Source organism: Tenrec ecaudatus, chromosome 10, assembly GCF_050624435.1.
Source record: "Tenrec ecaudatus isolate mTenEca1 chromosome 10, mTenEca1.hap1, whole genome shotgun sequence".
Classification (NCBI taxonomy): domain Eukaryota; kingdom Metazoa; phylum Chordata; class Mammalia; order Afrosoricida; family Tenrecidae; genus Tenrec; species Tenrec ecaudatus.
This window is the reverse complement of record NC_134539.1, coordinates 146,565,941-146,593,570: the sequence shown is the minus strand read 5'-3', so window position 1 is coordinate 146,593,570 and position 27,630 is coordinate 146,565,941. Positions and strand designations below refer to the sequence as shown.

The window sequence follows — 27,630 nt, the reverse complement described above, 5'->3', positions numbered from 1 at the left end:
CCCTCGATCCCGACCCATAGCAACCCTGTAGAACAGGGTAGAACTGGTCCTGTGGATTTCCAAGACCTTAACTCCAAGAACGCCTGGTCTTTCTCCCTCGCATTCAGACATTGCCGCTTCATTTATTACTTCGTTCCAACTAGCAAAAAAGTTCCCCCTGGATTGAGTTACCATCACAACTATGAAAGCAGTAATAATGTGCGATAAAACAGCATATGCCACATGTGTTGACAATGTCTTATGAAGCATAAAGGTAAATTTGCATTGGAAACGCACCTGTTGTGACATGGCCAGGAGGGAAGGGGCACGTGAGCTTGGGCTCCCTCTTCCTTGGAGAAAGGCAGGTTCTATGATGTCATTCTTTCAATTCCCTCCCCAAGGCAGGCACTGGCAGTGGGGGCAACAGCAGCACTATGGCCCTTGCTCTGGGAGCAGAAGCCAACGGAGCGAGGAGAATGAGGTGCGCTTGGTCTGGGGAAGAAGCCTTCTGAGCTGGGTTTCATGCTCTGAAATGGATTCCCCTACAATGACCAGTGCCCTCCTGTCAATCTTCAAACCTGTCCCTGGAAGCATGTGAACATCTGGAGTCTCGCTGCTCTGGTGCAACAGGGGACCTTTGCCATCTGCCTTATGATCGATCGGCTGGAAACCTAGCCCTGCCGGACGCCAACACTGACTTTTGCCTGTCCTAGGTTGCCTTGAGCAGTGTTGGAAGTGGAATCCAGGACCCACAAACCTAGGAGAAGCCCGCCACCTCCACCAGGAGGAGCAATGGGCTCACTGAAAAGGCTCCTAGATGAGGAAGGCTCTCTGCTGCCCGGCCGAGGAAAACAAGACAAAGCCGAATGCCTTCAAGTGACTCATGGGGCCTGCTGTGTCAGAATGGACGTGCCCTCTGGAGTTTTCAATGGCTGTTTTCAAACTTGGATCACCAGACCTTTCTTCCCAGGTGCCTCTTAGGAAAGCGGAACTACCCATCTTTCAGTTCACCTGCACGACCCCAGACTTCACTAGAGACCCAAAAACCAATCTCACTGTCATCGAGTCAATGCCAACTCACAGCGACCCGACAGGATAGGGTAGAACTGTCCCTGTGGGTTCAGAGACTTAACTCCTCTCAGGAGTCGAAAGCCTCGTCTTTCTCCTGCAGAGCTGCTGGTGGTTTTGAACCACAGACCTCACGGTTAGCAGGCCACTGTGTAACCACTATGCCACTAGGGTTCCTATTGCCCAAAGAAGCAGAGAGCAAATCCAAGCATCTAGAGTGCAGGCTCTCAGGTGAGAGACTGAGGAGACCAGGGAGTCTACCTAGCCTCAGGTACGAGAGGTGTGGCCTCAAGTGCCCCCTCTTCCTTGGCAGTCCTGAAGACCACCTCCCTACCCCCACCCTTACCCCTGGTTCCATTCGAGGGATACTTGTCCATCTACCCAGCCCAAGTTGAAGTTCTCACAGGCTAGTAAGTGCAGTGAGCTGATTTGCAAGCCACCGTCCTATCTGCCTAGCAACCCAACGTGTACAACTTCGGGGCTCAACACAGGGACAGAGAAAAGGCAGGCCAGCGCTGCACAAAAGGACCTGTTCTCATGCAAATGGCCCTAAGGGAGAGGGAGAGAAAACAGAATGGTGGGGAAGGCTCCAGGCGCCCATTCATCCCCCAAGATGTCCCAGGACGCCTTCAGGGCACCCTCCTCCGGCCTTCCCCTACAGGCAGAGGACCAGCGGCTGTCACTTGGCTTGAGGCAAACACCAAAGAGAGGCCAGGGGGCAGGTGGGGGGAATGCATTCGCTTTCCTGGTTTCTCTGGCCCTCCTCTCCAGATTCCAAAGGTTCTTTTGTTCTTATTTAGAACTAAACAGAGTTAGTTTTGTTGGGGGTGGGGGGTGGGAGTTTATTAGAACCGCAAGGCAGCAGCGGTTTGCTTTCCTTCGAGGAGTGAAAAGAGCAAGAGCTCTCCAGCTTGGACTCAGCAGGATTGTGGGGGGGAGGTCAAGGCAACCTAGGACGGGCAAAAGTCGGTATTGGCGTCCGGCAGGGCTAGGTTTCCAGCCGATCGATCTAAAGGCAGATGGCAAAGGTCCCCTGTTGCATGAGAGCAGCGAGACTCCAGATGTTAAGAGGTCCAATCCCTCCAGGACTCTGGGCCTCTCTTTTCCCACCTGTAACGTGGGGACAATGACTGTGCCCACTTCAGGCGCTTGCTGATGGGAGGCCACATGGATCACGCACGGATGGCGCTTCACACAGTGTCCAGGAAAGAGCGAGCACGCCAACCGCGCGCACATCTTCCCTCCGGGGCCATTCCACACAGGTGCATGACTGAGGCTTCGGTTCCATTCTGGGCCCACACACCTCCGAACGGCACAATCTTGACCCTTGCATCAGTGGCATCCTAGTGGCTACGTATTGGGTTGCTAGGTCAGCAGTTTGAAACCACCAGCTGCCCCAGGAGAAAGATGAGGTTTTCTACTCCCAGAAAAGAGTTACAATATCAGAAAGCCACAAGGGCGGTTCCACCCTGGTTGCCGAGTTCGAACTTCGGACACTTTGGGTTAGATGCTGAGTTATCTGAAGGTCAACAGTTCAAAGCCACCAGGCACTCTGGGAGAAAACTGAAGCTGCCTGCTCTCCGTGGACTTACAGAGCAGAGCAGAACTCCCACAAAAATGTCCAAGGCTATCATTCTTACAGAAGCAGACTTCAGTTAGCAGACCAGCGCTTAACCACTGCGTCACTAGGGTTCGAAGCGCCCAGCAGGGACTACCCTAAAACTCTTCGGGGTGGTGTTCCTCATTACACAGGCTCCCAAACGAGGCTCCCACTCTCAGTCCCTGCCACCACTGTACCCTCCCCAATCCCAAGGAAGGCAGGAGCCCAAGTCCTCCAGGGAATGGAACAGGCTTTGCAGCCGACAGGTGCCCACGTGGCCGGCTCTGGGGCAGCGGTGGAGACCAGCGAGCCAAGCCAGCGCCCCCACGGACTGCGCAATGCCTGGGACCCGAGATGGCTTTGTCCCCACAAGCTCCAAATTGTGGTTTCCGGTGCATCATATGCTGAGTTCACAGAGACCGTGGGGTTGCGGACTTCGGAACAGGGCCACCTGGGCCCCAAACCTGGGGCAGCTACCCGAGGGCTGGGCAGTCATGCACCTGTGTGGAGTGGCCTTCCGCCCGGGAGGGAAGATACGAGCGCGCGCGCGCACCCGCGCTCCGAACGCGGGATGCTGACTCAGCCTGGCGGCGGCTTTCATCCCTCTCCCAAAGCGAATGCTGCCGCCGCCGCCAAGGAGGGGGAGGACACGCGGCACCCAAAGCGCCCCGCCACCCGCTCCCTGGGGCCTGCCGCGGCACCCCCGCCTCCCTCCCCCGGAAGGGTGCGCGTGTTGACGAAATTAGGGGAAGTGGGTGCTGGCGGAGGAACTCGGGGTTCGCGGCGCCGCGCGCGCAGCTCACACCCAAACTGGAAGGAACCTGTTCTGCCCAGGGCGGCGCGGAGCCGCTGCAGCCGCAAGCACCGCGGGACCAGCCCCGGCGGGGGCGCGCGCGCGCGCGTCCCCTATCCTCAAGTCCTCCGCGCTGAGCGGCGAGCGCTCCAGGGGGCTGCGGGTCAGAGGCAGCCCCGGGGGTGCACCCGGCCGGGAATCCCGGGAGGGAGGGTGGCGGGAGCCGCCGATCACCCCCGCAGGCCGGCGCTCCCCACTTGGGTTGCATCAAAGCCCTCGGGGCTGCTCGGGTCCCGCGCGCGCGCAACGACCCCCGGGGCCTGCAAGGGAACGCCGGGTTTAGGACTCCGGGGTCACCGGCCAGGGCAGCCGCGAGGATCCCCCCGCCCCACCCCCACCGCCGAGCCCGGACGGCATAGGGATTACCTCCTGTGACCCCCCTCCGAGCCGGGGGCGCGCGCGGCGCCATCCCGGTCCACGTGGGCGGGCGCGCGCGCGCCAGGACGGCCCCCTCCGCAGCGTTCGCCGCTCGCAGCACATGGTCGGCGGCGGCGCGCCCCCGAGGCCGGCGGAGACCGGCTGCAGCCGGTATAGGATAAGAGACAGGCAGCGTCGCGGGGCCGGATCGCGGCACACAGGGTTGGGTCGCTGACCGCTGGGGTGGGGGGCGGGGGGAGGGTGTGGTAAGGTGCCCAAGGTGGGATCCGGGGCGGGCGCAGGCGACAATGCATGCGGAGCTCCCGGGACCAACTTGTGATAGGCTCTGGCCGCGCCCTAAGGGGTTAAAGGCGGTGTCAATGTTAGCGAGCGGCTTATAAAGAGTGGGAGGCCCAGCCTTTGCCCTTATCGGGAGCCTGTGGGGGTTTATTCTCTTCCCTTCTAACTTGGTGAGTTGGTTTTAATATTTTACATGTTTAAAGTTTGGTTGTGGGATCTGGGCGGTTTGGTGTATGTGTTTTGTTTTTATTTTGTCATCTATGTCGGGGGTTTTCTTTTTGGTGGGGGAGGCGGAGGAAATCTGATCATTGGAGAGGTTATTCCGGAGGCGGGGGCAAATATTCTTGACAGTTGGATATGCCCAAGGCCACCCAGATGGCGCGCTCTCCAGTGTAGGCAGCCGGGACTTGGCAGTCCCGGGTCCTGGTACTGTCTGGGGCTGAAAAATCTACAGATACGGACTAGCTTGGGGAGTGCCCTGGGTCCCGGACTCCGGGACGCAAGGCTCGGCCCCGTGTGGGTTTCCCGCATGAAGTTGCCGACGGACGCGTCGCCAGAGCGAAATGCCAGCTGTGGTCCCCAGACTCGCGCGCGCGCGCGCGGAGGGAAAGTGGGGCACCCTGACTCCTTGGCCCTCGGGTTCCCGGGGGCAGGCAAAGTGGGCCCCCGCAGAGCGGGGGCAGGCGGGGGTTCCCTGCAGAGCCCGGGACGCACACCTTGACGATGTGAGCTGTCAGCTGCTGACGCTGCTCGGGCGCAACTTCCGAGGTCCCCGGGGCCGCCGGCCACCGCCGGAAAGCGCCCTTGCCAGCGAGCGAGCGGCTGTGCAGCAAGGGTTGGTGGGGCTGCAGAGAACACTGCCATTTGCATCGGGGATGTGTCTTGCTGGCTTGCTTTTTTTTGAATTCCCCTCAACAGACAGGCGGTAGAAGTTTGTGAGGTGGCAGTTGAAATGTCACCGACACGGGCACGAGCCGGGAGGGGGGCAGGTGGCAATCAGAGAGCCACTTGGGAAGATTAGTAAGAGCTGGTCACCCTGCAGCCCGCCTGTTGTCACAGGGAGACGCTCTGGGCCGCCGTGCCAACCCAGGGGACAGTTTTTTGGGGAGAGCTTATGGTTTTTGCCGATTATAGTCGATGGGTGTCATGTTTGCAAAACAGGTGGAGTGCTTGCCCTGAAAGCTAGGGGAAGTGATGCATCTCCCCAAGTCCATTTACTGGGTTCCCCCCTTTTAAATAATAAACAACACACACACACAGTCTCCAAGAAACGCCTCTTCTCCCACAATAGAAACCCATGTCCTGTAAATAGTGCAGCCCGGTGGGAACACGCCTGACCTCATCTCCAATTCTCACCGCCATGCAGCCAATGCCGACTCATAGCGACCCTTTAGCACAGGGTAGAACTGCCCCTGTGGGTTCCCAAGACTGACCCTGCAGGAACAGAAAGCTTCATCTTTCTCCTGTGGACCAGCTGGTAGTTTCAGGTTGCTGACGTTGAGGTTAGCATCCCAACGGCACCCATTAGCTCTTCTCCCCTGAGGGTCTTAAAGCAGGGCTTCCCTCGGTGAATGGAGGAGGATCTTGAAAGGAGGGGCTCAGGTTTCAACCTCAAGGTCTGGTACAATGATTCAGAGCTGCTCCGGCAGCAATCAAGAGTGGGGCTCAGGGTTTGGTTTTTAAATGACTGAAATAGAAAATTCAAATGAACTTCACTTCAACACTGATGGTTTTGACCACCCGGGCTGGAGACAGCTTGTGCCCAGCAGTCGCCCCCTGACACCTTTCAGAAGACTGGAGCTCTCTTGACAGTACTTCCCGCCGAAGTTGTGCTTCCCCTGGAAGCCTCACCCTTTCCACCCGGAGTCTGCCCATACCTGTATGATCTATCATAACCTCATCTTTGACATTTTCGGTTCAAACTTCTCTCCACAAATCTGAAAACATTGAAACTGGGGGAGAGCAGATTCCTAATGCCCCGGCAGAGTCCCGTCTCGTGTAAAGTTATATTTGGACCATTGACAGCTACATAGAAGTCACCCAACTGGCCCAGCCCATATTTGTCCTGCTGCTTTCTGAAGAACATTGATCCGAAGGGAAGATAGCTACTGGGCACACACCCAGCGGCCCAGTAGGTATCTGGAACTGGGAGACACCCGAGAGGCTAAGTTACCAAATCTTCACTACTCAACGGCAACAGACAAATCACTGCCATCCGGGCCATGCCGAGTCCTGGTGACCCTACAGGACAGGGCAGAACTGCCCCTGTGGGTTACCGCCGAAACCGTAACTTTAATAGGAGTAGAAAGCCTCATCTTTCTCCCGAGGAGCTGTTGGTGGTTTTGAACTGTTGGCCGCCTAACTGGTAACCCACCACGCTGCCACCAGGACTCCTTCCTCGGCTAATAGAAGATGAAACTTTCAATCCAGTAACCAAATTGGACAGATTGTGCCCAGGACCTCTTGAAGACTTCAATGAGCTGAGATGGGCCAGAAAGACATTCCCGTGAGTCGGTGACAAAGGAACAATAGATTTGTAGGGTTTCCTTCTACAACTCCCTTGGTTCTTGGTAGAAAACACTGGGGGAAGGATTCCCCTAAGGCACAGGGCCCCTCAACTTGCCCCACCAATTAGATCCCATGCAGGAAACATAAACTACTTCCCATCGGATACATAAAACCCCTGTGCCCACAAAGCCCGGAATTCAGAGGGACTTCCAAAAGCCCGGAATTCAGAGGGGCTTCCAAGTAACAGCTCCAGGGTCAGGCCTCAGCCATGTGTTTTGTTTGTCTGGGTTGATGGGTTTGTGGAGCCGCTTAAGCTGCTGCTGGTTGAACAGGAAAAACAATTAGAGCTCAGGATAGGTTTGAGCTGCCTCCAGGGTTGGCCTTATGCTGGGCCATGGTTTCATGAGGAGGGGGCTGGAGGTTCCTTCAGGAGTACCGGAGAGAGACTCCTCTGCTCAGCAAATGTGTTTTGTGCACATCCTAAACCAAGCGTATCTCCATCAAGTCGGTTCTGACTCACGAGTGATCCTATGGGACCAAATAGAACTGCTCTGTTGGATTTCGGAGACGATCTTATCTTTATGGAAGCAGAGAGCCGCGTCTCTCAACCAGAGTGGCTATTGGGTTTGAACCACCAACCTTTGGGTTAACAGCTTAACGCTTCTCTGGGCTCCTCTGTACTAAGCACCTCTGGAGGGCCAACTGCTCTGGCAGGTCCTGGGTGGGTCTGCAAAGAGCCCCGTGTAAGTTTCAGGAGTCACGGTCTGTTTGTAGGATCAGACAGTGTTTCATGCTGTTGCAGACGGGTTCAGAACTGACTTGAGGCACCTCAGCAACAACATATGTCTGGATGTATATTTCTACATCTATGATAAGATGACCCAGTGGCAGAGTGGGTTGCCCATTGGTCTGCTCGCTGCCAACGTGGCACGGTTGAGACCCTCCAAGCTGTGTGGTAGGGAAACTGGTCTGTCCATAAAGAGGGCCAGTCTTGGAAACCCTAGGGAGCTGCTCTGCTCGGCCCTGTAGAGGGTTAGAGTTGGGATCATCCATGAGATTCTATATTATACCGTGTTCCTTATGGGAAACATAACTCCGTTTCAAAACTGAACAGAACAGCATTCTCACTGAATGCCTCAGGAAGATGAAGGCACCGATTCTGGGTCTCCGTTGCCCTTTAGGACAATCTCCCTAATGAGAAGGCCCCTCTGACCCCTGTCCGTGTTGATTTATGTCTGGATCTCTCTTCAGTAGAGTGCAGATGTAACATAAAGCAGAGTTTATTTAAAACATACCAAAACAGCCTGAAAGGCATCAAGCATGCCACGTTGGAGTGGGCTCTCGTGGATCCCATCAGACCAGTGCTCAGCTTCCTTACACCTGTGTCTGCCAGGGCAGTATAGCATTTGCACATTCGCTGTCACCCAGGTTGGGCCACCAGGTGTGGCCTGAGGAGCCAGCTGACCAATAGAACCAGTAACCAGTTGCCCCAGAGTCACGTGATTAAAACCAGACTCACTGCTGTCCAGTCAATGCTGACTCGTAGTGACTCTCCTGGACAGGGTAGAACTGCTCCTTGGGCTTTCTCAGACTGCAACTCTTTATGGGAGTAGAAAGCCCGATCTTTCTCCTGGGCAGTGGCTGGTGGTTTCAAACTGTGGACCTTGCAGTTAGCTGCCCAATGCATAACTACTCGGCCACCAGGGCTCCTGCCTGAGTCCAGTAGTCAGGATAGGCTGAACTCTGGAGGGAGGGGGCTAAGTACCCTTCAGTATGATGGGCTCTGTCGTGAGGTTCCTTATCATCAGCAAATATTGAATTCTGTCTGAGACACAGACTACCTGTCTGTTACTTGGCAGTAATCTCCCCAGGAGCAGCCAGCAGATCAGGCTCCTAGTCCACGTTCTGTTGCATGCCTAGGGAAAGGCTGCATGCAGGGAATGGGTGATGACGCCCATTGAGCCCCCAGATGTCGTTTGTCCCGGGCCATATAATTTAATTGAGGAAACAAGGTATCCGTGAAAAGAGATGACACCTGAACTTCAAGCAATACCCGCTGGTGGGGAACTGCTTCGGTGGTGGTGGTGGTGGAAGGAACCCTTTGTGCAGGAGAGAGTGTTCGGTGTGCAGGGCCTTAACTCACCCTTGGGGGTGGGAGACAGGGTGATCTGTCTGCCTTAGAGGTCATCCATAAGCCCCTCGCTGTGGAGTTGACTCCCGCTGACAGTGCCCCTGTCGGATGGAATAGAGCTGCCCTGAGGGATTCCAAAGCCATCGCCTTATGGAAGCAGACTGCCATGCCTTTTGTGAGAACCGCTGGCCTCTCAGTTAGTAGTTGACTGCTGAGTCCATCATACCAGCTACAGAGAAGGCACCAGGTGGGGAAAGGGCGTGGCCAAAGCCTTGGTAGTTACAGATCAGAGGACATGTCCCTTTCAACTGTGGCCGTTGGGTCCAGTGCAAGGCCAGGGAGAAATCAGGCTACAGAGATAGGGTGGGGGCTGGTAGATGGAGGACCCTGAAAGTCCCAGTGATGGACAGGCGGGGCCTCTTAGAAAGAGGGGCGTCCTGGGGAAATCTGGGCACCCTCTGGATACAGGACCACTTAGGCAGCTACCAAAGCAGTGTTCCAGAAGTGCCAGCGACTGGTCTGGTTGGTTAGTTAGGCGCAGTTGATTTTGACTTGTTGCGACCCTGAGGGTCTGAGAGCCCTGGTCGCATTGGTCTGCGAATCACAAGGTCAGCCGTTCAAAAGATGTAGCCTTGTAAAGAGTCCCAGGCCTGGAGGTCTCCAGGGAGGGCGCTGCTCTGTCCAATAGACTCACAGTGAGTGGGGACCGACCCAGCGGTGGTGAGGTTCTTGGAAGGACCCAGCAGCAGTCCGGGCTACCAAGTCTCAGGGTCAAAAGGCCCCTCTAAACCTTTTGAGTTTAGTTCTCACGCATCCAAATCTTTACCTTGGGGCCCTTGTTTTCCCTCCTCTGCTGGGTCCAGAGAAGGACTTGTTCAAGGCCGAGGATGAAGGAAGGGGGACGTGGCGGGCTCCTGGCTCCCACCTGAAATGGGCTGCTTTCCATGTCTGGACTGAGAATGACCAGGCTTCTCTAGGTGCTCAGCCTACCTTCTAAACTATGCACCTGCCATTCACTCTCAGGCGCCACACAGCAAAATGCAGAGGCCTTAGCTGCCCCCCCCCGGCCCGCCCCCACAGGAGCTTCTTAAAGCACCTTGGGTTGGTTTGTGCCCTCGAGTCCAGTCCGACTCATTAAAAAATTAAAACCTTTGGCCTTCCAGTCAATTCTGACTTGCAGTGAGCCTACGGACAGAGTCGCCCTCTCTCCCAGGGTTTCCACGGCTGCGAATCCTTAAAAAAGCCCTCTGCCGCCTCTTTCTCTTGGTGAGTTCGAACCGGCGACCTCTCAGTTCATAGTGGGCCATTTTAATCATTGTGTCATCAAGGCTGCCTTCCTCAGGTGTCTAAAGGGACACAGTTGAAAAATTCAGCAACGGGAAGCACCTGTGATACGGGTTTTGTCGACTGGTGAGGTGACTCCTGGCCTTTTGCTAAAGAGGATTGGGCCGCATCCGCCCCCCAAGCTCACTGTCTCTTTTTATTGCAGATCAAGAATGACACAAAAGAAACCAAAGTTTTTCTCCAGAGCCAATGTTTACACTCAAGTGCCTGACGGAGGATGGGGCTGGGCAGTGGCCGTTTCGTTCTTCTTCATCGAAGTCTTTACCTACGGCGTCATCAAATCATTCGGGGTCTTCTTCAATGACTTGATGGACAGTTTTGATGAATCTAATAGCAGGATCTCATGGATAGTATCAATCTGTGTGTTTGTCTTAACGTTTACAGGTTAGTACATCTTTCCGTTTACACACAAGACCAGGCATCAGCCTCTATGGATTGGCCTACCTGCCTAAATGGAACTTGGGGGTGTCTGTGAGGTATTTCCTTATAGGGGAACTGCTGGTCCTTTGGAGCCACGATGAAGTGATGTGACTTGATTTGTAGGGAGGGCTGGCAGGAGACACGATACACTGAAGAAAATATCCGTCTTTGCTAGCCCCAAAATGCCTGCCCTGGGCCATGCGTACGAACATAGATAGATACGCACGGTACGCATGGCCTGCAGAGACCGCGCAGGGCTGTAGGGGAGCGAGCAAGCCCAGTCCTGTGGGGATACAATCGTGTTCTAACACAGCAGCATCTGGAAATCCAGGACCTACTGTTCCCTGGTGTCGCCATAAAGCCACGCTGAGGGAAGCGAGTGGAGACGTGTTCCGTGGAGACAGGAAAAGGAGACATGGGCTGTATAAAACGACGTAATATCAACTTAAAAAACGTGGTCCACGGGTGACTGAATCCCCTACAGGACTTTACGGATTAACCGCTGTGCAACAGGATCAGCTAAATATAGGCTTTTGGTACGCTTCCTGGCAGGCCTAATTGGACCTTGCCGACTAGGACATGAGTGGGCAAGGTTGTCTGTCAGGCGGCGGCAATGCCATGGGAAGTCTTCCTGAGAGGGACAAGACCGTGGAACTTACTTCCGAAGGTGGACCTTAAAGCCCTCTCATCCTTTCAAGGAATGGCTATCTTTCAAGTGAGCTAACACTTCTGAGAATGGAGCTTCCAGCCGTAGACAAGTAGGGTCAAAGAAGCGCCCGCCTGGTTTGCCTGCGGGGGAAGAAGGAACTTCTGGTATTCGGCCCGATGCTCTCTGGTGACTCAGAGTTTCATGGACGAGCGCCTACTTCCAGCGGAATGGTGCCTTGCTGTTGATAGCTGCTGTCCAGGGGCTGCCTGAGTCCTGGGTGCCCATGCACGACAGAAAGCAAGCCTGGGGATCGGGTCCACGCCACTCCCCTGAAGGACTGCAGACGGGACCATAGGGTTTTCGTTGGCTGATTACTGGAAGTAGATTGCCAGGTCTTTCTTCTTAGTCTGTCTTACTCTGGAAGCCCCGCTAAAGCCTGTCCAGCCTCACGGCAACATCCCAGCCCCCATCAACACACAGGTAGATGCTTAAGATGGGCATTAAACTTGGATCTCCAGCACAGAAGGCAAGCATTCTCCCACTGAACGATCACTCCACCCTCCTTTTTATTTCGTATGAAAATATTTGATTTTTAAATTGCAGGACGGCTTACTTTCTCTGAAAGAAAATTTGAATAAACAACTAACGCTTCACATTTGGGAATCTGCATAAAAAGAAAATCCTGAAGCTTGAGCTTGAGCTGTTTTTGCAACTTAAGAGAACAACGTAGTCGATCTCAACTTTCTCTTTAAAAACCATTTTTTTCTTTTATTAGTAGTACAGTCTAGTGGTTAATCCTCTGAGCCAACACACAGCCTAAAAGTCATGTTAGTACTTTCATTATGAGCTGCTAACATGCATGAGAGTATTATAGACTGACTGGCAAATTTTAATCCCATTTTTGTTTTCCTGTCCAGTCACGCATGAATCCCCTTGAGTCAGAGTTGCCTCACCTTGAACTAGCACTCCACCCAGCATGCTCTGTGTTCCCCCTAACTCTGTTGGTCCCATCTCAGCTCAATGCCATCAAGTTGATTATGATTCATAGTGACTGTTGGACAGAGTAGAACTGCCTCTGTGGGTTTCCGAGACTGTAGCTCTGTACAGGAATAGAAAGCCTCATCTTTCTCCTGTGGAGCAGCTGGTGACTTTGAACTGCCAACCTTAAAGTGGGCAGCCCAATACGTTAATCCACTAAGCCACTGGGGCTCTTTTAATGGCTCTTTCAAGTCAGTATTGATGTTAGCTTCAGTAACACATAACTAGAAACCTAATCTGCCAGATTAAAAGATCGTTGACATAGTAACAGGAAGGAGTCCTGTTAGCACATTCAACTAGGCACTGAGCTGTTAACCACGGGGTCAGCAGTTGGAAGCCGCCAGCAGTTCCTTGGGAGAAAGATGGGGCCTTCTACTCCTGTCAATATTGAAAGACTTGGAATTCCAGAGAGACAGCCCCACCTGTCATCTAGAATCACTTATAGTTGGAAACAACTCAATGGCAGTGAGCTAGATATTTTTTTAAAATATTATTATTGAGGTATAATAATAGGGGACCATTAATGGTTCCATGGTCGAAGTTCAATATGTATGTGGGAGTCTGAGGTTGGACTCCTGGAAGATGAAACTCAGCACAACCATCGCCTGGCTGGCCAAGGAGCCTTGATTGGCTGCTCATATGCTGACCTGCTACAACTGTTGTTGGATGATCATCAGCAAAATTTTACTTGCATGTGATATCAATGATACTCTTCTGTAATTTGCTCATTCTTTTGGGTCACCTTTCTGTTGGGAATAGCTACATAGCCGGATCTCTTCCAGTCAGTTGGCCAAGTAGCTGTCTTCCAAATGTCTTGGCATAGACAACGGAGTAAAATGTTGCTGAAGATCATCCAAGATGAATTGCAAAAATGCACTGACAGGGAGCTGCCAGAGGTTCAGGCTGGATTCAGACGAGGATGTGGAACAAGGACTGTCATTGCTGATGTCAGATGGATCTTGGCTCAAAGGGTATCAGAGAGATGTTTACTTGTGTTTTATTGGTCATCTTGTGGTATTTGACTGTGGACCATAACAAACAATAGATAGCCTTGAGGAGAATGGGAATTCCAGAATGCTTCATGGTGCTCACGGAGAACCTCGACATGGATCAAGAGGCCCTTGTGAGAACAGAACAAGAAACTACTGCTTGGTTTAAATCAGAAGTGGTGTGCATCGGGTTGGTAATCCGCTGGCCATACGGATTCAGTGTGTGCACCTAGCACATATCAGAGAAGCTGATTGTATGAAGAAGAACCCAGCATCAGGACTGGAGGAAGGCTTATTAAGAACCTATGGTGATGCGGATGACACACCCTTGCTTGCTGAAAGTAAGGAGGACTTGAAGCACTTGCTGATGCAGATCAGAGATTGCAGCCTTCAGTGTGGTTTACAACTCAATGTAAAGAAGACCAAAACCCTCACCACTGCGCCAAGAGGTAGCATCACGATAAGGGGAGAAAAGGTTGATGGATTTTGTCTTGCTTGGATCCACAATCAATGTTCGTGGAAGCAGCAGTCAAAAGGTCAAACTATGCATCGCATTGGGTAACTGCTGCACAAAGACACCTTTACAGTGTTCAGAAGCAAGGATGTTACCTTGAGGACTAAGGTGCACCTGACCCAACCCATGGTATTCTCAATCCCCTCATATGCATGTGAAAGTTGGGCATTGAATAAGGGAGACCAAAGGAGAATCGATGCATTTGAATTATGGTGTTGACGGGCAAAGACATTCCAAGAACGATGGTCAGCCAAATGAGCCAACTAATCTGCCTTGGAAGAAGTACGGCCAAAATGCTCCTTAGAGGCAGAGATGGTGAGACTTCCCGTCACCTGCTTTGGACATGTTCTCAGAAGAGGCTAGTCCTTGGAGAAGGACATCATGCTTGGTAACAGGGGGAGAAAAAGAGGAAGGCTCTCAACAAGATGACGGGCACCATGCCTGCAATCATGGGCTCCGACGCAGGAACAGTGGTGAGGCTGGTGCAGGACGGAGCGGTGTTCTGCTCTGCTGCACATAGACAGGTCTGCTGTGAGTCAGAGCCAGCATAGCGGCACCTAACAACGACGGTGCTGAACAGGATTCAGCCGAGCTTCCAGACCGAGAAGAAAGGACCAGAAAGAAAGACATGCTGAAAATCAGCCGGTGAAAACCCTGTGGGTCTTCATGGAGGCGGCTCAGGACCAGCCAGCATTTGCTCTGCTGAACATCGGGCGGCCACGGCCTGGGCTCTGCTCAGTAACCACGGGAGACCACAATAAAGCATGGGAGAGTCTAGGAGGGAGCTAAGCAAGGGACACGTCATCCACTGCCTTAACCCACGCCGCAGCTTTTCTCCTGTAGGTCTCCCTGAGAGGTGGCCGTCAGCAGAAGCGACGCTAGAATTTAGCCCTAAACGGAGCTTTGTAGAAATAATCCCAAGCAACAGGTATATAAAAAAAAAAATTCAAGCAATCATTTCTGCATCATCGTAAATTCCTGGTGAACCCATTTTTTTCATAAGTAAAACCATTTCATTGTCAATAAAGCCGATTGTCATCTTCACCATGGATCACAAATCAAATGCATACCTCATGCTGTAGGCATTTCGTGGTGAGTCAGAATCTTTCATCTGAGAAAGGCCTAACGTTTAAACACGAGCCCTCCCGCTCTCTCTAAGGAGCCCTGGAGGGTATTGTCTGAATCCAACCAATATAAGAATGCCTCAGGAAGTTTTCTCTCAGGTTAATTCTCATGAGTCTGGTTTTTTCTTTCTTACCGGAGATCATGATTTTAAGGTCACCTCTTTGTTCAGGAAGAGAATCTCTGAATAAATAGTCAATATAAAATAAATGCATAAAAGAATTTTATTTATAAATAAGACTGACTTCATGATAAATAAAACTGACTTCAGTAGGCATTGCAGGAGATTGATGATGTGTTTGACACTGTCTCTCACATTCACGGCTTGAAAGGGGAAATCTGAGTGGGGCCAGCGCTGCTGCAGTTAAAACAGCGGTTCCCGACCTTTGGGTCGCAACCCCTTTGGGGGTCAAACGACCCTTTCTCAGGGGTCACCCGATTCATAGCAGTAGCAAAATGACCGTAAGTAGCAACGAAAGCCCTGCTATGGCTGGGGGGTCCCCACCACATGAGGAAGTGTACGAAAGGGCAGCGGTGAGAGGCGGGTGGAGAAGCACTGAGTTAAAAGATGGCTTGTCTGTTCTTTCCATGCAGCTCCCCTCTCCACCGTCCTGACCAACCGATTCGGACACCGGCCCGTGGTGGTCGTGGGAGGGCTGCTGGTCACCACGGGAATGGTGCTGGCCTCCTTCTCACAGGCCGTGTACCACATGTACATCTCCGTCGGGGTCATCTCTGGTAAGTGTTCCTCCTCCAGCCAGGTGCTCTGGAGACGTCGTTTCTGGGTTGGAAGAGGAAGGGGCTGGCATTGAACCCTCGTCCTGCCTGGCTGGAGTCCCTGCGTGGCGCAAATACCAGTGCTTGCCTGCCAGCCAGCGGCGTGGTTCCAAGACACCCAGACGCACTGCGGCCTTGACAACCCTGTGGAGTGCTCTGCTCTACCCACTGGGGTCACCATGGGCGAGGATCAATCAATGGCAAGTCACACCAAGCGCCTGCAGCTTGTATTTCTCCTTTCTTGGCTTTTCCCCTCTAAAATTAGAGCATGGCTTTTGATTAGGGCTTCTGGACTCCAGGAGATGTAAGAGCTGCAATCTCAGGTGCCCAAGAGTTTTGGTTTGGTTTTTAATTCACCAGTGATCATTTCTCTTTGGCATTATTTTGCCATCATGTCTGAAAGACACCATTTTATAACCAAAGACGTGATTTTCTGTAGCCAGTACATCTCTAACCAGGGCTCTGGGGAGCTTAGGCGGTGGAGGAGGGCATGGGATGCTGGACTTATCCTTGGTGGAAGAGAAACGTTTTTCCCCTGGAAAAGCACCCACAAGATAGATAGATACGGATATTTAGTTAAGATGCACATGCTTTTCTTTGTCCCGGTTCTACAAATACCAAAAAACTCATTTCCAAAAGTAGGGAGGTCTTACGCAAAACAGTAACAGTTGTGTCTTAGCCACCAGAAGAAAAGGCCTAATAAAGATTTAGAAATAAATGAACCAGAAAACAGAGAAACTGTCAAAAGGCTCAACAAGATTGGAAGTTGGTTCTTGGGCATGATCGATGAAATTGAAAATCATACATTCACCATTTGACAAAAGAAGTAACCCAGAGAAGAAATGGAATGGGTGGGTGATACTACAATAGAGCCACCGAAAATAAAAAGGATCACAATAGTATGAGAAACTGTACGCCAGCAAATTGGAAATAGACAGGTTTCGAGAAATACACTACCTGCCTAAACTAACACAGGGCCAGACAGTGTCTCCTTCTGTTGTGCCCAAGTTCACGATGAGTCAGAACTCACCGTGACGCCCTGGCACCACACAACAACATCCCTCATGAATACAGAGGCAAAACTTCTCAACAAACCTCCAGCCAATAGAATTCAACAGCATGGGGAAAAAACAAACAAAACAATGTGCCACTACCAACTGGGCATCATGCCAGGCAGGCAAGGATGGTTTAACATGAGAAAATCAATCCACAACAGCAAAGTTAAAAAAAATTTAAAAGACCAAACTTACTGGTTGGAGAGAGGCTAGAGGAACTCCCAAACAGCTGCCTGGAGATGGACAGCTTTCTAAGTGGAAACTCACTGCAGGTCAAGGCACCACGGGGCAGCCAGGCGGACGAGACACCCCCCCGCCCAACAACAGGAAGAACGAGTTCCTCAGAATAATTAACAATCTTTGACCAAAAGGGGAACATTTGCCCAGAACCAAAGATGAGCAGATGGGAGGGCCAGGGAAAACAGGATTGGGAAGGAAGCAGCCCGGGAAGAAATGGGAACAGTGCTGACACGTGGCGGGGGGTAGGGTGAGAGTGTGGGGCGGGGTGCAGCCAAAGTTGCTGAAAAATTGGTATATGACCTATTGATTCAGAAATCTAATTCTCTGGTACACTTGCACCAAACACACAACGGCACGTTGTGCTCATTGTGAATTTTACACCTTTGAAAAAGGGACCGCGTAAATTTAGATTGGAAAAGCCAGGAGACATTTTTTTTAATGCTCTGGGTGGGGAGCGGCAAGGCTCAGCAGGAATGCAGGCAAGCCTCACTGAGAAGGGAGGACATGATCATGGCGGCAGTGGGCTCCAGTCGCCGGGCACCACCTAGTTCCTCTGGTCTCAGGTTGGAGGAGGCTGTGGTGCTTGCAGTGTACTGACAGGGAGCCGGCCTCCCCCCCGCCCCCACCAGTGCTGATGCCACAACCATGTTTTGGTTGCCTTGTGTGCACGTGGCTATGGCGGCTGGTGACTACAAGCTCCAGGCACCCTGAGATGGTGGTAGGGCTTCTTCAGACGTCTCGAGGGACTGACTTTTTTCCTTGCGACATCACTAGTCTCCAGAAGGGACGGCCTGGCAGTCGGCACTTGGGGTTTAAGAAACAGAAGCGAGAGACCAGAGTCCTTGAGCCCCTCCTTCCACATAGCATGTGGTTCTCACCAGGCGTGTTGGCTTCCCCTCCCAGGTTTGGGATACTGCTTCAGCTTCCTGCCAACGGTCACGATTCTGTCGCAGTACTTTGACAAAAGGCGCTCAGTGGTGACGGCGGTGGCCTCTACAGGAGAGTGTTTTGCAGTGTTTGCTTTTGCACCAGGTATGTGGACCGGAGGGGGGGCCAGGGGGTGGGGAGGCTCTCCGCTAGTCTTGTGGTCAGCTAAGGTGTGTTTAAGGAAAGGTTGGTGTGTTCTGGTGGTGCACTGGTTAAGCGCTGGGCTGCTAACTGGATGGGCGGTCATTGTGGCCCACTCGGTGGCTCTGGGTGAGTTTGCTCTCATAAAGATTTAAACTCCTTGCCTGGGAGTCAATTCGGACTCATGGAGACCCTGTAAGACAGGGTAGAACCGCCCCTGTGGGTTTGCCAGACGGTCGCTCTCCAGGAATAGAAAACCTTTCCCCCAGGAGTGGCTGGTGGTTTCGAACTGCTGACCTTACTGTTACCAGCCCAGCATGGAACCAGTGTGCCATTAGGGCTGGGGACACATTTCAACTCTGCCCTGCTGGGGTCACTGTCAGGTGGAATGGGCCCAACAGCCCCTAGCCAAAGCTGTTTTTAACCCTCTGTTTTCCAGAACATTTGTAGGGCACCTCCTTCCTACTTCCCACTTCAGGAATTCAGGCCCTTTGAATAGGGGTTTGCCCTCATGTGTGGAGACTTCAAAATGTTTGTGGGAAAATGGAATTGAGATGATAGAATTTTCCACAAATGTTGAGAAGTCCCTCGTATGATACCCGTTACCCTCAAGTCATTTCCAAACCTGGAAATCCTCGTGGCCTACAGACAGAGAACTGTTCCCACAGGATTCCCAAGCCCATCATCGCCTGGAAGCCCATCGTCACGCCTTTCTCCCACAGATACAGTGTTGGGTTTGAACCAGCAACCTTGCCGGTAGCAATCAAACGCTTGCCCAGCAATGCCGCCAACGCTCCTTTTAGGATTAAACAAACAAACAAACAAACTCCCAGCTAGCGAGTCGGTGCCACTCCAAGCGACCCCACTGGACAGGGTCGAACTACCCCTGTGAGTTTCCCAGACGGTCGCCCTTTATGAGAGTAGAAAGCCCCGTCTCTAACCCTCCCTGCTTCCCATTTTAGAAATTCAAACCTTTTTAATAATCATCTTCCCATGAGCACGGGGACTTCGAGCTGCCTGTGGAAATGTGCAATTCAAAGATAATAGAGGGCAAGACAGAAGAGAACGTTCTAAGACAGAGTGTGGTAAAGATTGTGCCGCTCTTCTTGAGACCATTGAACTACTGGACCGAATGCTGTGTGGATGCAGTGCCAACAACATTGTTAAAAAGAATTAAAAATAAGTCAGTGCCTTTAAGGAGGAATGAGTTTTAAAGGGACTGAGATAATAGGCTACCGATTTTATTGAAAGGTTGCTAGTACTGTTTAGTTTTTAAAACTTTGGGCACTGTTTTACTGAAATCACTTCATGTGAAAGATAAATATACTCCTGGGAGAACATAACAGAATTTTGCCACAATCCCTTTGAAGCCCCTTCGTTTCGTACGTGTTGCCCTGAAGTCTGTCTCAGCTCCCGGCAGCCCTATAGGACAGAGGGCAACTGCTCCGGGAGGATTTCCAAGCCTGTCCTTTATGGGAGCAGTTTGCACATCTTTCTTCCACGGGACGGGTGGTGGATTCGAACCACTGTTCTTTGCGTTAGTTCCCACTAACCCACGGAGCCACCTGGGCCCCGATAATGCCCAGTTTTTTAAAGGAATGTGTATTAATAGAGTGAAAGAACTGAGATACAGACGAAAACGCTCAGCACTCCATTTCGGGAATGGGTGAAAGTGATTCTTCCAACTTTCCTCGTGCGTTGAGTTTTTAAAGGGAACCGTGGTGCTGGAGAGAGACCCGGTGGACTGCGAGTTTCCTGGGGGGAAGACCTGCCTGCCCCGGCACCAAAGAGATGCTCCAGCACTGATGGGCTGGCTATTGCCGGAGGAGTATAAGACCCTGGAACACATCCAGGGAAACCGAGGCAGGCACTCTTCCTTAAAAGCCCGTAGGGAGCCCCGTTGGCACAGCGGTTACGCGTGAGGGTACTAAAGAGCAAGGACAGCCGTTCGAAACCACCAGCTGCTCCTCAGGGGAAAGACGAGGCTTTGTACCCCGTAATGAGTGACAGGCTCGGAAATCCACAGGGGCCGCTCCGCCCCGTCCTCCAAGGTCAAGATGACGGCCAGTGAGGGCACCTGCCACCAGGTACATTTTTTAAGACCTGGGTCGAAAATGTCCATGGTGCGGATAAAACAGTGTCTCTGTGCATTTTCTCCTGACACTTTGAGACAAGCAGGAAACCAAGAGCACAGGGTGCAGCCGAGGAGCCGCAGTGACTCAGCTGTGTGTGCTTTCGGTTAGCTGGATGTATATGCACATACATGTATGTTTTGCATATATAGCGCATCCACCTACTGCCAGAGTCGAGGCCGACGCACAGCAACCCGACAGGACAGGACAGGGTAGAACGTCCCCTGTGGACTTCCTGAGGCTGGGACTTTCAGAGTAGAAGCCGCCGCCTCTTGCCCTCAACATGTAAACACTCCACCACCAGGGCTGTGTGTGTGTGTGTGTGACACTACATCCGGGCTGTGTATGTGTGTGTGTGTGTGTGTGTGTGTGTGTGTATGACACTATATCTGGGCTGTGTGTGTGTGTGACACTATATCCAGGCTGTGTGTGTGTGTGTGTGACACTATATCCGGGCTCTGAGTGTATGTGTCTTTGTGTCTGTGTGTGTGTGTGTGTGTGTGTGTGTGTGTGTGTGTGTGACACTATATCCGGGTCCGTATTTCTTTTTTTTAAATCATTTTATTGGGGGGCTCATGCAACTCTTATCACCATCCATCCATTGTGCAAAGCACATTTGTACATTCGTTGCTCTCATCATTCTTAAGCTCTCATCATTCTTAAAACATGTGCTCTCCACTTAAGCCCCTGGGCATCAGCTCCTCATTTCCCCCCTCCCTCCCTGCTCCCTCATGAACCCTTGATAATTTATAAATTATTATTTTGTCATGTTTTACAATGTCCAACGTCTCCCTTCACCCACTTTTCTGTTGTCCGTCCCCCAGGGACGGGGTTATATGTAGATCCTTGTAATCGGTTCCCCCTTTCCACCCCACACTCCCTCCACCCTCCGGTATCGCTACTCTCATCACTGGTCCTGAGCAGTTCATCTGTCCTGGATTCCCTGTTTCCAGTTGCTATCTGTACCAGTGTATATCCCCTGGTCTAGCCGGATTTGTGAGGTAGAATTGGGATCATGATAGTGGGGAGAGGAAGCATTTAGGAACCAGAGGAAAGTTGTATGTTTCATTGTTGCTACACTGGTTCGTGTCCTCCCTGCGGCCCTTCCGAAAGAGGATGTACAGTTGCCTACAGGTGGGCTTGGGTCCCCACTTTGCACTGTCCCTCATTCTCGATGTGATTTTTTGCTCTTTGATGCCTGATTCCTGATCCCTTCGCCAGGTCTGTATTTCTTGGTTTTATTTGACCAGTGATTGTCTCTCTCTCTCTCTTCCTCTCCATCCCTCCCCCCTCAAGCCATCACAGCCCTGAAGGAGCGCATTGGCTGGCAGAAGAGCCTGCTCTTCGTGGGCCTGCTGCAGGCCAACATCATCGTCTGCGGACTGCTGCTCCGACCCATCCTTATCCGCGCGCCGGGCTCCCCCCAGGCGGCCCCCCAGGAGCAGCGGAAGGAGGTGCAGTGCATGCTGGAGAACGAGAAGACGCGCACCTCCATCGACTCCATCGACTCCGGAGTGGAGCTCACTACCTCACCTAAGAATGTGCCTGGCCACGCCGGCGTGGCGCCCGAGCCCGGGACGGAGGCGCAGCAGGGCCTGGTGAAGGGCGGCTCCCGGCAGAGCGAGGGGCAGGTGCCCCTGCTCGACTTCTCCATTCTGCGGGAGAAGAGTTTCATCTGTTACGCACTGTTTGGTCTCTTTGCCACCCTGGGCTTCTTCGCGCCCGCCCTGTACATTATCCCTCTGGGCGTCAGCCTGGACCTCGAGCAGGAGCAGGCGGCCTTCATCCTGTCCACCATGGCCATCGCTGAGGTCTTCGGGAGGATCGGAGCCGGCTTTGTCCTCAACAGAGAGCCCATCCGGAAGATCTACATTGAGCTCTTCTGCGTTGTCCTACTGACCGCCTCCCTGTTTGCCTTCCCTTTTGCGACTGACTTCTGGGGTCTTATGTCCTGCAGCCTCTTCTTTGGGTGCATGGTGGGGACGGTGGGAGGCACCCACATCCCGCTGCTGGCTGAAGAGGACGTTGTGGGCATCGAGAGGATGGCCTCCGCTGCTGGCGTCTACGTCTTCATCCAGAGTGTGTCGGGTCTGGCCGGACCCCCGCTCGCAGGTAATTCAACCCCTCCGCCTCTTGCTAGCCCCTCCTGACCCAGGCTGATAACAGACCGACCGGTTTCCAAAACTGCCAGGGAGAGAGGCCGGGGCCCTGATGGCATAGTGGGTTACGTGTTGGGCTGCTAGGTGCAATGACAGCAGTTCGAGCCCACCAGCCACTCCTCGTGAGGAGGCTGTGGCTGGCTGCTCCTGTAAAGAGCTGCAGCCTCGGAAAGTCACAGCAGTTCCTAGGCTGCCCTGGCGGGGCGCTGCACGTTGGAGTGGGCTCGATGGCCGTGAGGGCAGTGGCAGTCAGTGGCCTCGTGGTAGCAGCCTCACTGTGATGCCCAGCCACTGTCCTGCCGGCCTGTGTGCCATGGGGGTGCTGACCCAGTTTCAGTGGAGCTGCCGGTCAAAGTCAGGCCAGGAAGAAGGGCCTGGGGCTCTCCTTGGCCAGAGTCAGCCAGTGAAAAGCCCCTGGCATCCCGTGGTCTGGTCTGTGACCCATCGTGGGGATGGCGCAGGCTTGGGCAGCGTTTCGTTCTGTTGTGCGTTGGGGTTTCCATGCAACAGCAGCAAGGAGAGATTACATAAGCCACCCTCTCCGTTTAAGCCGGGCCCAAAAGGCATATTCGTGCCTGCGGCAGCATTAGAACCTCGCTCTGCAGTCCACAGGAGCCATGGCGGCGTTGAGAGCTATCAGTTGGCCAGGTCGGCAGGTAGAAGACCCTCCCGGCTTCCCGAGGCGTTCTGTCCCCGTAAAGGTTTACGGCCTCTTTAGAAACCCCCGGGGGCAGTTCTGCTCTCCCCTGTAGGGTCATTATGAGTCAGAACCAGCTGACGGCAGGGGCTTGTCTTCGGTCCAAGTGGCCTAAGCTCTAACCTGCAGGACAAGGACGATGAATCATTCTTAGAGGCTCCCTGGTGGCATAGTGGGGCGACACGTTGGATTGTTAGCCACAAGATCAGCAGTTCAAAACCCCCAGCTGCTCCACAGGAGGAAGCTGGCCCTTTCTGCCCCCTAAGGGTTGTAGCAGCTGAAACCCATGGGGGCAGTTCTCTGTCCGGGTGGGTTGCTGTGAGTCAGAAGCACCTTGAGGGCAGCTAGGGTGGTTTGGGGTGACAGTCATCTCTGCTTCGCAGCAGAGGGGTAGGTGTTGGGGAGGTGAACACATAGGACACATTGATTTAACAACAAAAACAAACAGACTCACTGTCAAACTGCCCCTGCAGGTTTCCAAGAGTGTAACTCTTCACAGAAGTGAAAGCGGAGTGGCTTGTTGTTTCGAACTGCTGACCTTGTGGTTAGCAGCCCAGCACGGAACTACTGCGTCCATCACCAGGGTTCTATTGAGAAAGACAAAGTAGAACTGCCCTGTGGGTTTCTGAGGCCGTTGGTCTTTACTGGAGCAGACAGCCTCATCTTCCTCTGCAGGGGCCGTGGGTGGATTCAGACTGTTGACCTAGCTTGTTGGCAAGCCCAGCACATAAGTAACCCACCGGGGCACCAGTGTTTTGGATACATGTGAATTACTATATCTCCTCATGGCGTGGTGGTGGTGGTGCATCAGGCTGCTAACGGCAAGGTCAGCAGTTCGAAACCACCAGCCGCTCCACTGGAGAAAGATGAGGCTTTCTACTATGCCCCTAAAAAGTTACAGTCCGGGAAACTCACAGGGCCCTATAGGGTCGCAGTGAGTCGCCATCAACTTGATGGCAGTGAGTTTTTTGGACTTTGTTTTTTTCAGCCAGCTAGATAAGTGTCTTAACATCAATACCTTCTCTGCTTTCGAGAGACAGAATGAGACAAAGACAGCTGACATGTTGAGATGCTTCTGAGTGTGCTGGGAGACCAGCCGGGTGCAGGGAGAGGGTTCGTGTGCAGTGGGAGGGCCATTGCTAACATGTCACTGCTCCCCCCAGGTCTGCTGGTGGACCAAAGCAAAATGTACAGCAGGGCCTTCTACTCCTGCGCGGCCGGCATGTTGCTGGCGGCTGTGTGCCTGGCCCTGGTGAGACCCTGCCGGCTGGGGCTGTGCCAGCGCCCTCCTCCCAGGCAAGCCAAGGCAGAGGGCCGGTCCGGGAAGGCTTTACAAGACATCCCCGAGGACTTTCTGGAAATGGACCTCGGGAGGAATGAGCAGCGCCTGCAGGTGCATAAGATGCCCGTCTGACTGACTGCCCCGTGACGGCCGCCCTGCCACCGCTGGGTGGGAGGGTGCAGGGTGAGGCGAGCAGCTAACGGTGCACCCTCCTTTCAAAGTACCTTTGAAGCGGGCCCTTCACGGGGGCTTCACCAGGACGGTGGGGAGAGTCCGTGCACGACCTTTCCGTTCCCTTTGCCCACCACCTTTTTGACGTCTCCTCCCACGTGGGAGCAACAGGATACCCTTCTGTATACTTTTCCCAAGCATACTTCCTGCCCTCCATCCAGCTAGATCCCGCCCTAGCAATACAGAGGCCTCTCTGGTCCCGTTTTCAAGGAGTGATCTGAATTGGCAAAGTCGTTTTAAGAACTCTCCCTTGTGACCAAGGATAGTCCTCAAATAGCAGTCCACCCCGGTCACTGCAAGCAAATTGGCTGCCATCCCCTCCTCGGAAAGAAATTGTCCTGGCTAGTTTTCACGGTGACCAATAAATGGTTACATACCCTTTGGATAACACAGGGGCCCTGGTGGGTTAAGCATTGGCCTGCTCACCACCACAAGGTCAGCAGTTCCAATCCACCAGCACTCCTCGAGAAAAATGAGGCTTCCTACTCCCACCAAGAGCCACAGCCTCAGGGACCCACGGGGGCAGACCTACCCTGTCCTCCGGGGTGGCTGGGAGTGCAAATTCATGGTGGTGGATTGCACAACACAGAAGTTTCCGCTGACCAAGCCTGGCCTCTGGACTTTCCAGAACTTTCCTGGAGACGAAACACCATCTAAGACCAAACTCACGGCCGACAAACAGAAAATGTTTCTACACCTTGAATTTCCTGAATGTGAGAGTTGCCACTGTCTTTCTATGGGCGGTCACTACCCACGAGTGTTTTGATGTGGAAGGCTTGGGGTGGCGATGAAAATGGTGTTTCCTGTTGCTTTTTACTTATTCAGAAATAGGCGGTGGTAGCGTCCTTCATGCAGGAGCCCTGGTGGTGCTGGACCACCAACTCCAAGGTCAGCAATCCGAAACCACCAGCGGCGCCTCGGGAGAAAGATGAAGCTTTCCACTCCAGCAACGAGCGCGTCTCGCAGGGGTAGTTCTGCCCTGTCCCGCAGGGTCCCCGTGAGTCAGTCAGTGTCTTTCATTGAAACCACTATTTATTATTAAGTTATTGATCAACAGAAGTCAGATCTGGGGCATCATCTGCATTGTCACCCCCTTTCTGCAGCCCTCTCGATACCTAAGAGAGCCCCTCTTGTCTTGTGCCACGACACTCCTGCAAGGCCGAGTCAGGACGCAGGGAAAGGCAGTGTGTGGGATGCAGGGGAGGAGGGTGACAGCCAGCAGCGGGAGCTCTCTCCAGAGATTTTGTTTCATCACCTCAGATCACTTGAGGACCTCCTCTGATCAGAAAGAATTTGGTTTCCTTGAATGGCTGCAGTATTTGTTTTTCATTTTTTTCCCCTAAACACCGCCCCCCCAACCAACTGCTAACTAATCCCTTATTCACACGGGAGAAGCAGAAACATCCCGCCCACCGTACAGAGAGCGAGCGAGACTTGACCAGACTGAGTCCCCCCTGGTTAGCGCCCCTAGTTTCCGAGAGAGGCACCCGGCACGGACACCTTTGTCCTTTTAGCAAGTTCCTGTCCGAGGGGCGCAGGGAGGGAGACCAGGCAGGCAGGCAGGCGTATGTATCCTGACTCTCACCTGGCAGGTGCTCCACCTGTGCGCATCTTCACTGTTACTTTGAGACAACTCAGGGCCAAGAGTGTAACAGCCTAGTTCGGGTTGCAGGTACACACAAGCTTGAATATTTCTCTGCACTGAATGAAAGGGGCGGAGCTCACCGCCACCAGCTGCGTTTTGTAGAACGTCTTATCAGCCATAGAAACAGGACAATCTAATCTTTGGGGGGTGGGGGCGGGGGGACGGTTTATAAGGTGGCAGGAATACGCAGGCGAGGTGGATGTAGCAATCCCCCGTCACCGCTTGAGAAGGACTGAGCTCATGGCGGTTGTACGGACCGGCGTGATGTCAGCACTTTACCACGTGTTTGTTTGTTTGTCACGATGAATTTCGATGCAACTTAATATTTATGACTGGTTTCCGAGGGGTCTGCTCTATGCCCATTCTACCAACTGCATGTACACAAAATGTATGCCCTTCTCCGTCTGCCAATAATCCAGGAAGGAAGGCGGGCCTACCGGTTTCATGTCTGTGACTTTCTGGTACTTCTAGATTTGCAATAAACGTGTGGTTTTTTACCAAAAGAGACCGGGGTCTCCTGTGGTGATGCTGGTGGGGTTCTGGATTTTTTTGTTTGCTTGTTTGTTTTTGAGCTTAATTAGATTCCCATGGTTGATCCATAAAAGTCAAATGAGGCTAAGAAAGATTCTGAACTTTAAAAAATTAAAGGAACGTTTCTGCCAAGTCTTCTCATTCGACCAGGGTCCTGGTGGGGTTGTGGATTACAAGCCTTGGACTGCTCACTCAGTGCAAGGTCACCTGCAGCTCCCAGGACGAGTGACAGCCTCAGGAGCCCAGGGGCAGTTCTACTTCACCCTACTGACTCGCTGGCAGTGGGTTTGGCCTTTTGAGAGACACACACAGGAGCCCTGGTGACTCGTTGGCTACAGCACTCTGGTGCTAGCTGAAGGTCAGTAGTCAGCTTCCATCACGATTCCGACCTTGGACACACTCTGGGGCCGCTCCACTCTGGCCGAGGATCAGAATGGACTCTCAGGGGTCAGCTTTGTTCTAGAGACATGTAAAGTTTTCCATCAAGTTCTTACTGGACTTGTTTATTAGTGAAAGATAAAAATGCCATGACAGCGGCACAGGCTAGGCCAGGGGTCGGGGAATTGCGGCCGCATGCGACCCTCGGGGCGCACCTATGACTCGGAAGTAAAATCGAAAACCTGTTCAAGGATAAAAGATGATGGTGATTTCATTTGCTTGTAAAAATAGCGTCACAGCTTTCAAACAATTATTTTTTAATCGTTGAGGGAGACAGGATTGGCTCTTGCATGTCGAACGTTTGCCGATCCCTGGGCTAAGCCTATGCAAAGGAACACGTGGGAATAGTTAAGACCATCTCTACTCCCCCAAGTGCTCGGCTGCCGTGCGGAAGGGCAGTCTGAAGCCACCCAGGGGAGTCTGGAAACCTGCCTGCTGGACCTGCTTCCTACAGGCCAGCCTGAAGACCCCAGAGGAGTTGTACCCTCCGTACCGAGAGCCAC

General features: G+C 52.9%; 2 protein-coding genes across 4 annotated transcripts in view; one reads left to right on the top strand and one right to left on the bottom strand.

Annotated features, from left to right (window-relative positions):
• Nucleotides 1–27,630, bottom strand: part of ARSG (arylsulfatase G) — a 129,020-nt gene that overhangs the window by 97,200 nt on the left and 4,190 nt on the right. The window contains exon 2 of one of the 3 annotated variants that reach the window (XM_075562140.1): nt 23,455–23,587. The exons of 1 other annotated variant lie outside the window; for it this stretch is intronic. The gene's annotated coding sequence lies outside the window, so the exon portion shown is untranslated. Of the gene's footprint in view, nt 1–3,866; nt 3,987–23,454; nt 23,588–27,630 lie in introns of those variants that run through there. One more of the 3 variants, XM_075562141.1, reaches the window with a different exon arrangement.
• SLC16A6 (solute carrier family 16 member 6) lies at nt 4,109–26,679 on the top strand. The gene is made up of 6 exons (XM_075562143.1): nt 4,109–4,327; nt 10,286–10,524; nt 15,467–15,610; nt 17,848–17,976; nt 21,441–22,256; nt 24,164–26,679. The coding sequence occupies exons 2-6, from the start codon at nt 10,293–10,295 to the stop codon at nt 24,412–24,414; spliced, it is 1,572 nt and encodes a 523-aa protein (XP_075418258.1). The 5' UTR covers nt 4,109–4,327; nt 10,286–10,292; the 3' UTR covers nt 24,415–26,679.